This window comes from Cuculus canorus, chromosome 1 (genome assembly GCF_017976375.1).
Source record: "Cuculus canorus isolate bCucCan1 chromosome 1, bCucCan1.pri, whole genome shotgun sequence".
In the NCBI taxonomy this organism is placed as follows: Eukaryota; Metazoa; Chordata; class Aves; order Cuculiformes; family Cuculidae; genus Cuculus; species Cuculus canorus.
The window spans coordinates 90,752,030-90,765,404 of NC_071401.1; the positions used below are offsets into that span (position 1 = coordinate 90,752,030).

At 43.4% G+C, this 13,375-nt stretch overlaps 1 protein-coding gene across 10 annotated transcripts in view; it reads left to right on the forward strand.

Moving 5' to 3' along the window:
* The first annotated feature begins 840 nt into the window (after window positions 1-840).
* Window positions 841-13,375, forward strand: part of KDM6A (lysine demethylase 6A) — a 151,590-nt gene continuing 139,055 nt past the window's right edge. For all 10 annotated transcript variants that reach the window (XR_008448274.1, XM_054056929.1, XM_054056926.1 and 7 more), the window contains exons 1-2: window positions 841-1,035; window positions 1,187-1,250. Coding sequence is in view for 9 of the 10 variants with exons in the window: in XM_054056929.1 (XP_053912904.1) it covers window positions 878-1,035; window positions 1,187-1,250 (222 nt within the window). In the remaining variant the exon portion in view is untranslated. The remainder of the gene's footprint in view (window positions 1,036-1,186; window positions 1,251-13,375) is intronic.

Below are 13,375 nucleotides of genomic sequence, written 5' to 3' on the forward strand. Positions count from 1 at the left end.
CAAAGGTCACGTGCGGCGGCGCGGGGGCGGCGATTGGCTGCGCGGGCCCGGGCGGGGAGGAGGAGGCGGTGGGGGAGGAGGAGAGGGAGGAGGAGGAAGGGGTGTGGGGGGGTGTCACGGTGGCGGCGTGGGGGTTTGCCGTGTGACACAATTACAACAACTTTGGGCAGCTGCTGGGGAAGTTTGTACGGGCGACAAACACACCCCTGCGTGACTCGGCGGAGCGGGTGCGCTTCTGCCACCCTGGCTTCGCACTCCCTTCGCTCAGGCGGCGATGTAAACATCGCTCCGCCGCCATCCGCTGCTGCCTCCTCCTCCCTTGAGTCTCCAGCGCTGGGGCTCCTTTCCTTCTCCCCTGCGTCTCCAGCACTGGGGCTCCCTGCCTTCTCCCTCGAATCTCCAGCACCCGGCCTCTTTCCCTTTTCCTCTTTCCCCGAGTCTCCAGCACTGAGGCTTCTTCCTTTCCCCTCCTGAGCCTCCAGCGGTGAGGTTCCCTCTCTCCTCCCGAATCTCCAGCACTGGGACTCCTTCCCTTCCCCTCTTCCCCGGAGTCTCCAGCAGTTCTCCTCCCTAATCTCCAGCACCGGGTTTCCTTCCCTCCTCCCCCCGCGCCAAGCCTCCAGCACTGGGGCTCCCTCCCTCCCCCGTCCGTCCCTCCCTCCCTCCTCCTCCTCCGAGCAGCGGGGCTTCCCCCGCCTCCCTCCCTCTCCCCTCCCTCCCTCCCTCCCCCTCCCTGCCGGCTGTTGTTGTTGTAATAAAAGTTGTGGTGTGTGTGCGCGCCGGGCACCCCGCCCCGCCCGGCGCTGGGGGGTGTTGGGGGCGCGCACGGGGGGGGGGGGGGTGTTGCGATCGCGAGTTTTAATTACGCTGCGTTTCCATGAAATCGTGCGGAGTGTCGCTCGCCGCCGCCGCCTCTGCCGCTCCTTTCGGTGATGAGGAAAAGAAAATGGCGGCGGGGAAAGCGAGCGGCCAGAGCGAGGAGGACTTCGCCAGCTTGACAGCCGAAGAGAGAGAAGCCCTCTCCGGCCTCGACAGGTACCGCCGCCCCCGCTCCGCGCCCCGGGCCGCGCTCCCGCCGCGCCCCCCGCCTCCCGAGCCCCGTGTGCGGGGCCGGCCCGCCGGGAGCGAGCCCGCCCGAGCGGGGCCCGCTCTTAACACCGCGCTCTCTCCTCTCTCCCCTCCGCAGCCGGCTCTTTGGATTTCTGAGGCTTCATGAAGATGGCGCCAGAACGAAGGCCTTGCTGTTAAAGGTAAGCTCCGGGGGTAGCGGGGTGTGTGTGTGTTGGGGGGGGGCATCCCTGCCGCCCCCTCCCCGCCGTCCCGCACGCACTGCTCGCGGTTCGGGTCGGAAGGGACCGTGAAAGCCCATCCAGTGCCAATCCCCCCCGCTCTTCGCTACGGGCAGGGACGCTTCCCGCTACACCGGGGCTGCTCGAGGCCCCATCCAGCCTGGGGCTGGGAGGGGGCACGCTGGGTGCCACATCCGCACCCCCCGCCCCCCCAATCCATCCCCGCACAAGGCGAAGGGCTCGGACACTTCGGCCGCGGGATCGGACCCTCCGGGGCCGAGAGCTGGGGGGGGAAGCGGGGGCAACGGCGAGGGCAGTTGCGAGGGGGGGGGGGGGGGCGCGCGCGCGGGGGGGGGGGGGGGGGTAAAGGAGGAGGCGGCGGGGTGGGGTGGGGGGAGGGCGCGCGCGCGCGGCGCCGCCGCTGCTGCTGACGTTGGCCTCGCCCCGGACCCCTCCCTCGTGATTTTGGCCCCGCGCGCGCGGCAGGGGCCAGGGCGGCGCGCGCCCTGCCCGGAGGCATGAGCGGGCGGCGGGGCTGAACCGGAGCGGAGGGGGGACGGACGGGGACACGGGACACACACACGGGGACTCCGAGCGGCTCCCGCAGCCCCGGAGACTTGTTTACTACGCCGGCCCCGCTGAGCGGCCCCGTCCCTCCTCCCTTCCCTCCCCTCCCGGCGCTACCCAGCTCGCCAGGGAGCGCGGCGGCCCGCCCGGCCTCCCCAGAGAGGTGTTTGTTGCCGTGAAAAGTTGTTGGCCCTGTCATTTAGTTAAGTAATGGCTGCTCCTGTCGGCCCAAGATGGCCGGACAGGGAGGAGAAAGGGAAGGGGGGGAGGTAAACACGAAACAAACACCAGTAGCGCAGGAGCCCCCGGGCAGCGCGGGGAAAAGTCGCCCCGCGCGTTCCAAGTTCTTCCTGGGCGCTTTCGGGGCCATCGCGGCGCCCTTATCAACCTGTAGCACGTTGTGCCGCCCGCCCCGGAGCGGCTGACAAAGGCTGAGCGGGCCGGGTGCCCGCCGGCCGCGCTACGAGCCTCGGCTCGGGGGATGCGTCCCCGCAGCGGGATGAGTCGAGCTGGTGTTAAAAAATAGACACGGGGCGAGCGAGGGGACCGTGCGCTTCTCACTCCCGCTTCCCGGCGTGTTCCCGTCAGTAGCGTTGCGTTTGACACTTCGTTCATCCTATTGTTGTGCCCGTGCTGGAGGCTGACGTTTTCGCGTGGAGAATTTCTTTCTGTCGCCGGTCTCGGGAGATCTGGAAGACCTAACTCTAAAGCGTGTTGAATTCGGTGGCCCAGGCCCTTTCTTTCGTTTGGATGTTTATTTCTGGCAAGATTGGAAAAGCTCAATGTCAGGACGCAGGGGAAGGGGGAGGAAGGATGGAAAGAAAAGCAAGTACACTTTTCTTTGTGCTTGTGTTTAAAAACATCTCGCGGTTTGCTTTTGATTTTCAGGGTTATTTATAAAGGTACTTCTTCCAATAAATCAAAAAGGTAGGGGAGGGACATGCCAGGCTGGTTAAATAATGTACGTTAACTGTTAGTGGACCAGAATTAATGTCTGCTCTGTGAATGTTGTTGAGGCCGTCGACAATATTGAAGAGAATCATATTTAGGACAGAGCTTAAGGATGCTGGATAGAAAATAAAAGCATCATATGTGGTTAGATCATCTGTCACGTAACATCACTAGGTTAAGTTTTATTTTGCATACTGCAAAATTAAGTAATGCTGACAGCAATTCACCATACTGTTTGAGCTTTGAGCCCTTTCGTGCGTATAGGGCATTTTCTTTTTTATGCTAGTCGATTAAATTTTTAGTATATACAGTCTGAGATGGCTGAAGTCACAGGGCATTTTGATAGCTTTGGGGTATATTTCTAGAAATATCCTTGTTTGTTCTCCTGCTGTATCAATCCATGAATCTATGCAGCAAATACTAAAAAAAAAAGTAAATAAAACACCAACCAAATATTCTGCTATTTCACCTCAGTTTTCTGACAGTGTTTTGGACATTCATGAACTGCACACTGACCCATGAAGCATATTCTTAGTAAAACTTGTCTGTGAGAAAAGTAGATTGTTAAGGAAGTAGAAAAATTAAAATGTGACTGTTCAGTACAGAGATGTTTGAGAGGGATGTGTTGTCTTGAACCTGGTTCAGTTTTCTTTGTGCTTTTTACTTTCAGGGAATTTGCTTATGCTTTAATTACTGTGATTGATATGTAAGAATTTGTTATTTTTAGTATGTTTGTGACTTAATTCCTTTTCTCTGTGTGTAGCTTCATACAGTCTGTGCTCTACAAAAAGGTTTAGAGTAATTAATGTAGCAGATAGTTTTAATTCCATGTAACAGTTATTTTTGCTGTAGAAAGTGTGGCCCTGTAGATGTGCATTTAAGTAGTAGGCTTTACAATGATAGTAACAAAGTCTTTCCTTTTGTGCATGGAGCAACAACAGCTAACAAAGACCGAGACTCCATAATTATGAAATCCTAATAGAGTGATTTCAGAATCTACAAGCCAGTGTGTTATAAAGTAATGTGAGATTTATGTGGAAGTACAGCAGGTAAGGAGAACCATTGAGTCATGTTTCCAGAGGAATCCTTCACAAAGGGGAAAATTTATCGGTACCTCCCTTGTTGTGAGAATAGTACACCGGCTATTGAACCTTTTAAAAAGACAGGCATGTAGCCGAGTCTTTTCTGTCAGTGCCTGGCAGTGTTCCCTCCTTAGCTGTGGTTCAGGTGGTAGGAATAGTTGTCTGAGGATACTGACTTGGGGGACTGTGAGGTCCTGGCTTGCAAGTGTTGAAGAAACTGCGCTGTTTTCCACACAGGCACTTGTGCAGCAGCAGGATTTTGCTGTAGACTTAAATTTGCTGTTTCAATATTAGGAGGTGCTGCTCTTGATTTACTGGAGCTCTCTTGGCAGGAGGCAATGCATTGGCTCAAACAACTCGCAGGCTGACCAAGAGATTTCATGAAGCCTTTGCAGTGGGAACTCTTGCGTGATGAAGGCACACCTTGACAGTGTTTAATACGAAGAAATCTGGGATCTTTTTCAGTGATGGAGGAAGATTTGTGTCTGAAGTTTCAACATAGTTGTGGGGTTTGTGCTCCAGGTCTGCAATCCTCCGTAGTTTCGCTTTGTAGGGTTTATAGCTGTAGTATTGTGAACTAAACTTGAGTCCCACTGCTGGGTGTAGCAAATGAAAAGCACAGATAAGACACTGGATCTATACAGTTTTACGAGTTATGAAAGTTACATACTAAAGGCCAGGGGTATTGTATTGTTGCCTGATGTATTTGATATGTGATAAGCTAGAAGAAATCAAACTTTACTGTAACCGTGTACATGCTGTTAGTGTGTGTGACAGAGGAATAAAATTTTCTGTTGTCAAAAATTTTGGTTTTTTTTTTTTTGATGAAAAGGAGCTTGGAAATCATAGATTGCAGCTAGTGTGGTTTTTAGGGCAGAGGAGGGGGAAATTGAAAGAAGGGGTCACTGTTCAAACTGGTTCAAAAGCTGAAAATCCAGTGTAGCTAGTCTTGTATAAGAGAAAGTGCTTACTGATAGGCTTCTGTAGTTGTGAAGAACATTGATGTGAAGGAGGAAAAAAACCCACAAACCCGAAACAAACCTCAAGTCGCTGCTGTTACACCTCTTTCCTGGGAAAACCCTCTCACAGGAGGTGAAGCTTAAAGATTACTTCGGGGGTGGGGAGGCGGGGGGGGGATTGGGGATGAGGACATCCCTTGTATTGGAAGTGAACTGCAAAGCCTTCCCTCCTTCCCTCCTTCCCTCCTTCCCTCCTTCCCTCCTTCCCTCCTTCCCTCCTTCCCTCCTTCCCTCCTTCCCTCCTTCCCTCCTTCCCTCCTTCCCTCCTTCCCTCCTTCCCTCCTTCCCTCCTTCCCTCCTTCCCTCCTTCCCTTTGTTTCAGTGGGGGACCTTCATTTCATAAGCTATGTAATTATTCGGCTTCTGTACAGATTTACATTGATGTAGCTGGTCTAATGTATTTGGTGTAAGATGTTTGTTAATTTCTACTCAATGAGTTTAATCAGTTTGTCATATCCTGTAGACAAAATTTGAAGCATTTTTCCATTTAGAACTATTGATGTTGAAGTCAGTTTAAAGAGATGAAGTAGTTCCATGCAGTACACCAGGTTTTTGTCTCCGTGTTACCTCTTGTGGTTTTCCAGCCCTTTTGTTTTCCAGCTGATTTAAAAAATGATATTTCCTTTGTGTGAAGGCCATGTGTGTTGATAAAATTAACAAGGTGATTCTTTGCTTTTATTAAGCATACAAACTAGAACACAGTGACAGTATTCTTTCATCTTTCTTATAACTGTAGGTGTTGCTTGTTTAAAAATAGCTCCTGACAGTGTGAATTAATATATATTGTCTGCGTCCCTTTAGTATTGACATTAATGTTAATTTTCTACTAATCTACAATTAAATATCCTCAGTTTTAATTATAACAGACTGCTTGAAAAATACTTATGTAGGAAAATATTTTAGCAGCATAGTGTAGGTGTATTAAAGTTTTTCTCTTAATAACTTTGGAGATATTTCAGCTTAATTTATTTTCATCAAAATAAAGAAACATTGCTTTAAAAGAATTACAGTGCTTGCCTTATGGAATGGCAGTGCTGGGAACTGAGAAACTGGGAATTGGCACCATGAGACATTTGTAAAGCATTTCAGGAAATGGGCAGCATCTCCAGTTTCTGTAAATTTATATGAGCTGTTCTTCATGTTTATTTAAATGCATTCTGCATTTCTTATTATTTGTTTATTATCTGGCATATTTTCTGTTTATGTGGAACAAGTTGGAATTGGTTAAAATTTTGTAAATTGTGTTACGGGGAAACGTTCTAGCTTTTTTTTGAAAGTGTCTGAAAGTGGAGAACATTGAAATAAAAGTGTTAAGTGTGTTTATTGGATAAATTTGGACTGATGTAGCCTTTTTCAAGATCAGTATTTTTCTGTATGCAATTCAGGTTTTGTTAAAAGGGTTGGGTTTTTTAGGATCAAGTTAAGATGTAATGGATGACACATTCTGTAGTTCATGATTGTATCATGTTTATACTTTTTTTTCTGTCCTGGTACTTAAAAACTTAGTTATAGATTTGTGATGATTGTCCTTCGCCTGGTATTAAAACCAACTTTTTTATCACATGGGCATGACGTGGTACTTTTTGTTTAGGTGTGAGATATTTGGCATGTTTTGATACTTTCAAAGCTAGTGTTCAAGGCCTGTTTCTTTAAAATAGTACATTTTATTTCTGAAAACACATTCTTGAATATTTTGTATGTTTCTGAAGGTTAAAGTGCTGTGTTGTAAGGTAAGAAAATTGAAATCAGAAATCTTACAGTTGTCATTTTAATATGTTGGTGAAAAGGCAAGGATGAACCTCATCTATACAAACAATGTGCTTTTGTAGAAGTGTAGTTAAGATTGCAGGACAGCTGGCATATTCATATTTGCATTGCAGAAAGCTTTGTTTGGCATTAGCAGAGTATTAGGGAATACAGTAAGATTTTTCTTTGTTATAGTAGTTTTTTGTCTTTTTTGTGGAACAAATGTTATGTGTTGTAGCTTTTAAGTACTGGTCTACTGACTCAGGAGTCTGAAGTGGTCTTCAAGTGATATGTTTGCATAGACTTAAGATAATTTGTGCCCTACTGACTTAATCGAACAGACAAGGCAGGCAGTAATTTGGGATGAAGGAGGAATCTTATTGTATTTTAGCTGCTGAGAAATACAGGTTCGGATAAATCTTTAAGTTCTTGTAAGTGTGAAAAAAACACGTGCAAGGGTGGGACACAATTTTTTTCCTTCAGTTACACTCTGGTAATTTATCTTCTGTTAATCTGTTTGTGGATCACAGTACTTGTGGACTCTAGCTTTCAAATTTCTACACAGCTGACCTCTGGTACTGTACATGAAGGAGAAATAAACAATCTGAAGCTTTTCTCTGTAACTAGTATTCACATGTGCTCTCTGCTGGTGTAAAGGATGGTGCTCTGCCTCTTGCCAGCCTTTATGGCTTTTCGCTGTAGTGGGTTGAGTGGACTTGGTAATTATAGAGGTAAGATTTGTCTGCCAGTGCTGATACCATCTGAAGTGTTGAAAGCATTATCTAAAAGCTATGCCATATGTTTGTTATGCCATTTTAGAGAAGAGTAGATATTTTATACTTGGATAACGGTGCATGTAGAACCATTTGCTTTCATTACTTTAGTAAGATGATACAAAGTTAATGAGAGTGATGGAAAATATTTGTGGCTATAAAGTGATTTTGTACTGATCAAGATTTGTCACAAAACTTCCCAGTGCCACAATAATATGCTGTAGCCTACTGTTGCTCTTTGTCCCACTGAGGATTAGGCAAACTTATGTTCTGTGGAGAAGTTGAGCTTTGGTTTCCAGCTTTAAATGTTCATAAGTTAAACTTCAGGTTTATCTCTTTTTTTAGTGAGCAAATATTGCTCTGTTTGGCCCTCAGCTGATACAATTTTTGAGTAATGGAAGGGATTCTTCCAGCAGACTGGAAAGGAAGTGTGTGTATTTGTAGTCTTAAAAATGCTAAAATAGTTGTGCAAAAGCTAGTTACTGCTGGAAAGAGCTTAGGCCAGCTTCTGCAGAAATTAAGGCTGCGAGTCTGAGGTGAGCAAATATCTGAGCTAGGTGGATGGTTTTAGTAGTAGTTCAGATAATTCCAGAAGCTAATCCATTGTCGTGCTCTTTCAGAATGCATGTAGGGATATGTATGCAACTTCAGTCCTCTAGTTTCACAGCTATCTTGTGTCTTATACGTACAACTCATGTAAGTTACTACTTGTTTTAATCTCACTTCTTGGCAAGGTTCTGCAGCTGTGGCACTTGAAGTATAACATTTGAATAGTATGTCTTGACAATTAAAAATGGAAGTGGTGGTCCTTAAACTTCAGGTCTCATCATAGACACCAGTTGATTGTTTTTGTTACAAATGTTAACAATGTTAATCTTGTTCATTAGCAGAATACTATTTTGCAGTTAAAAACACAAATTTGAAGGATGTAGTTCTGTATGGAGCTGTGCAGAAGGCTGCTAGGATTTGTGTAGGTGTACCTGAAAAGATAATTTGATACTTTACAGAACATTTTTGTTAGGAGGAAAGAGAGCAACTGTGTTTGTCTAATCTTAGTTTCTTGGACCAGAGAAGCTCTGTAAAATAAGATAATTAAATATCATGATATCGTGTGATTTACAGATAGGCACATTGAAGAAATAGCTATAGTAGTTATAATTTGTCTTGTGGAAAGGCTGTTTTCGAGGCAGGCCTGTTTCAAGACTAGTCTGTTCAAATCTTGCTTTCAAGACTAGTTCTATTGATACTGACAAAAGTAGGATGTGCCATTTGATAGTTTGCTTGTGAACCCAGTAAGGTTTGTTGAATGGTACATTTTTAAAATGAGCCTCTGTTTGTCAACATGTTGCAGTGTATCAGGTATTATTCTTGATACTGAATACTATTCTTTGTACCTAAAGAATGACAGCAAAGTATTCTTTATGTAAATAAAATACTGAGTTAATGAACAGAAAGCCCTTTAAGTGGCCTTGGGAGCTGAACATTATTCTTTCTCAGCTACTTTCACTTTAAGAGTGTGAGGGGATGCATGGTTTACCATCAGAGCTGTTTTGACAAAATAGCTTCCCCTATGGTTCTTGCATTGACTATGTAGCATTCACAGAAGGAGCTTGTTTAATTAAGATGTAGAATTAAGAACTCATTTATAGTTTTGTAAAGGGAGTAACTAGAAGTGTGTTATGAATTACAACCAGAATGCTATATGTCTACATATGAATTTCCTTTGTGGTAAGTTGTTAAATTAATTGTTGTTTGTTAAAATGGCTTAAAGTCATTTCCTTTTTGCACAGTGGTGTTTTGAGGATTATGATTCACTTCTCATTATAGATTGGTTATTAAAGCCTAAAGCAGATTGAATTGTGAATGTGCTTTTGATTAAATTTCTGCTTGCATTTTGAGAATTTAAAAATTTTGAACAGTTTCAGGATATCATTTTAAGCATTAGTCCATAGATCCAGCGCAGTGGCTTTTAAAGTAGAGGCAGTAGGTCTCTTTTTTTTTTTTTTTTGTAGAGAATGCTGGAATAGATTAAAAAATGGACTGTAGAGGAAAACTGAAGTTACTGTTACGAAGCTGTTTTATGTCATTGTGGACATGGCTCTGGGTGGAGGAAAGATGTTGAAGGACCTAGGTTGAGTACTTCATGAATTATGTTTGGACCTGTGCCTACTGAAAATCAGGCCTCTGTTTGGTCAGGGGGAAGAGGAGAAAGGAAACAGTCTTCTGGGAAGGTTTTTCAGAATTGTAATAAAAGGAAGAGATTTTCAGTTAAAGGAAGTGGAGGAAGGTTGAAGAAGGATACTTCTTCATTAAATGTGAGGAAGAGTGGGAAGCCAAAGAACTGAGTGACACTGATGCAGACAAAACGGGGGCAGGGAGAGTAGCAGCTTCTTTCCAGCACCTACCGAAGTCTTGTTGCTGGATACTATCTAACTGTGGTGCTAGTCCCTGCCTCAAATGCTTTTAAGAACAAGGTAAATAGGAATTGAGGAGGCTTTGTGGAGGATGTGGACAAGCTTAGTAAGAGTTGTCTGAAAGAGCTTATTAAGACTTATAAGTTCTGAATAGAGTAGTGCCTGTGCATTTTTGAATGTTAATAAAATTAAGGCATGGTTGTGGAAGCTGCTGCTTTAATTAGGACCAGTGGCTGCATTATCTATAGTTGTATCTTCAACTACTGCTTCCCTTTTCCTTCTTTACCCTTCTTGCCTCCCTCCCAGAAGGGGAGGGGTAAAGAAATTTACTGCTTCTGCTCCTCCCTCAAGGTGAAAATGAAGGCCAAGAACTGTCACGTGTGTTCTCATGTCATATTTTGTTGTCTTTAGATTTGAAGGATGTAGAAAGCTGAGAAGGTATGGAAGATGTAGGTGGATATACTGAAAGGCAAAGAAATAGTTTAAAGCATGGAATTGAAAGCCTGTGTGACAGAGAATGATGCTGATGTAGAGAATGTGATGGTATAGTTTAATGCAACGAAGTGTAGAAAGAGTCTGAGATAAAGTGGAAGGATAAGAAAAATGGAGAACATCCATTATGTAACATCATAAAGCATGTCATAAGCAATCTCTGTTAGGAAGGAAAAAGTGGAATTATATTGGGAAGAATAAAGAAAGAAAAAAATGGAGTACATTGGTTGATAAACTTTAATGGACCTTCTGGGCATGTTACAAATATAGTAAATAAAGGTAGATGATGCACACCATGGTTCTTAAAACTTTGTGTTCTTAGTCTCTGGTGTGGTGCACAGAAACATGTTATTTTCTGACTGTTTTCAGCCTCTCCTGAATTTTAATGGTTGGAAGGGCAGAGCCTTTACGTCTGATTTCATTAATGCCTGAACGTTATAAATTTTCTAAGATGGGAGACTACACAGCTCATTAAGGACTATCCAACTTCAAGTCTTACCTGTTAAAAAGATCAGCATATTAGTTTTAAGGGTCTTGTTTGCTTCTTAAACGTTTTTTTTTGCTTATTTTTAAAAAGAAATGAGTGTTTATTCCTTTCTGAATTCAAAGGAAAGGGTGACTATAGCTTTTACTACTTACAATTCTAGAAAAGGAATCCCTAGTTAGAAACCGTTCAGCTACTTTTGAATCAGAACAGTACACAACCTTCTACTCCTTAAGAGGTGGGGAAATGAAATGTTGTGCATGAAAACAAAACTTCAAGCATTAGGCAGTGTAAGAGATACATGTCTGAGTCAACCTCTTCTGGTATCTATGAAAATCCTCGAATATACCTTTAGCATAGGAGTGCGTGTTATTTAATTCACAAATTATGAAAGCCCTCCACTACAAGAACTTAACTGTGGTCACTATGTGGAGGAAATTAATTGTTGAAATGGCTCTAATGCCTCTTCTAATTATATGTGGGGAGGATTTAGAGATGTTTATGCTTATAGCAGAGTTAATTCCTATTGCCTGTGTTAGATGAGATCACAAAGACCATCGGGGCCATGTTAAGTAATGAGCAGAATAAGGTGTCATTTTCAACCTGAAAAGGGCTCTGACTTACAAGTTTGTATGTTAAATATATTTGATTTGTCCGTTTTCTGAGATTAGTTATGCATTGCCCATCTTCACTGTCTTGCTGGGAATCTTTTCTATGTGTAGTCTCAATATAAGACATTTTAGAAAGTTTATTTCATATAAATAATTCAAAAGACGTATCAGTGGTTGAAAGGGATCTGGGAAGGTGAGGCTTTTTAAGAAAAAAAATTGGAAAACATGGCAAGAAACTATTGTAGTATAGAAATCTGCTGTAGGGGAGGTGAATGTACTTGGGAGAGTTGGCCAAATTTTGGAAGGTTGTGTAAGGATTCCCAAGATAATTGTGCACCATAGGGATATAATTGTTGTGTAGGACTGTGATGCCTAATCTTGAATATTGTTTTCAGTTAATCGGGGAATGTAGAAGTTTTCCAAACTGTATGAGGAAAAAGCTGGAATTGGAATATCACAATCTGTTTATTCCCTGTCAGTAACAGTGCTGACATCTTAAATTGTTTTTCTTTTTTTTATTTTTTTTTATTTATTAGTTGAGTTTCTTCCCCTGTGGCAGCTTGTTTCTTGCTGTTGGATGGTAGGATGTTTTCCTGTAATGCCAGTTGCAAACTTCAAGCTTGGTTGTGTCATGGCCAAAAATCTGAGAACAGTGATGACTCCATTATATCCAGTGAGAAAGGAATCTTTTGTACTACTTAGTTTTAATTGCTAATTAAGCTAAGTCCTTGGTAGTGTGAAAGAATGGAGTAGTTTATGCCCTCCACTTTAGACCAGTATTTTGCTGCTCAGTTGCAGAGAGTGATGGAAGAGGTGATTTTTGTTATGATTTCTAGATGAAAGTGAAAATGGGCAAGAGTGCTTATTTTGCACAAAAAGCTCTCTGAATTCAGGGAGCACAGGGCACCTGTGGAGCTGAAGAGTAGTTTAGGACTACTGTGCTGCTTGAGAAGGCCTAACAACACCACCTGACCCCTCCACAAAGTTCTCCATGGGTTTTGCCTGACTGTGCTGCTTCAGTTTTTATATTTAGTGATCAAAGATATTTTAGATTGTCCAGACAAGTGGCAGGGATCTTCTAGAGAATGCTTGTTGATATTTGGATATTATTTTAATTCTTGTTTGTTTTTTTTTTTTAAGCAATGAGATAAGAGTGAAGCTTCCTGAATAGTGAAGCACTGTTTCCAGCGTGTTAGAACTCATTTTAAAGGTTTTTCAGTGCGGATAGGCAGGAATTTCCTAACACCATGAAACTGTGCCTCAAGAGGAGTGGGTGAATGGATATGCAGATTTACCGATTGAAACAGGAAAACAAATTCAAACTACAGGTCATTTCACAACTTTCTCCTCAGGGCTTTCTCACTTCCACAGTCAGAACTCAAATATAGAACAAACAATTGAAAGCAATTCATTAATGACTAGCTTAAGGTCTGTCAGACTTCAGACAGCTGGAAAGGAGAAGTAACACACTTCTGATGCAATGACTTAATTTGCATGATTTTTTTGTAGTATTTGAGAACCTTTCCAGGTTTTTGTCATGCCATTGCTAAAATTGATTTAACCTGTATGTTCTCATGAAATTTGCATAGCACCTTGTTTGCCAGCGAGTACCTTTTTCTAAATAAAAAAATCAGTTACTGAAGGCTAGGATTTATATTGGTACCTGGGTTTAAGGATGAGTGTACTGTCAAATTCAAATGACCTCTTTGTGTTTATGTTCACACTTGGATCTCATTTAGACAGTAGTGTCTGCTGCTCTAGCTGTTCTGGCTTTTCTTCTACCTTGGCAATCCCTAGGTGGTGTATGCTGACAGAGGTTATTCTGTTACCACCATTGCACTGTTCTGTGCAATGTCAGGATCAAAACGTGTTCGAACTCTTTCCTGTTACTCAGTTGGATTAGGTTTGAACCAAGGTGTATGATTTTTTTTCTTCTTACCCTAGTGT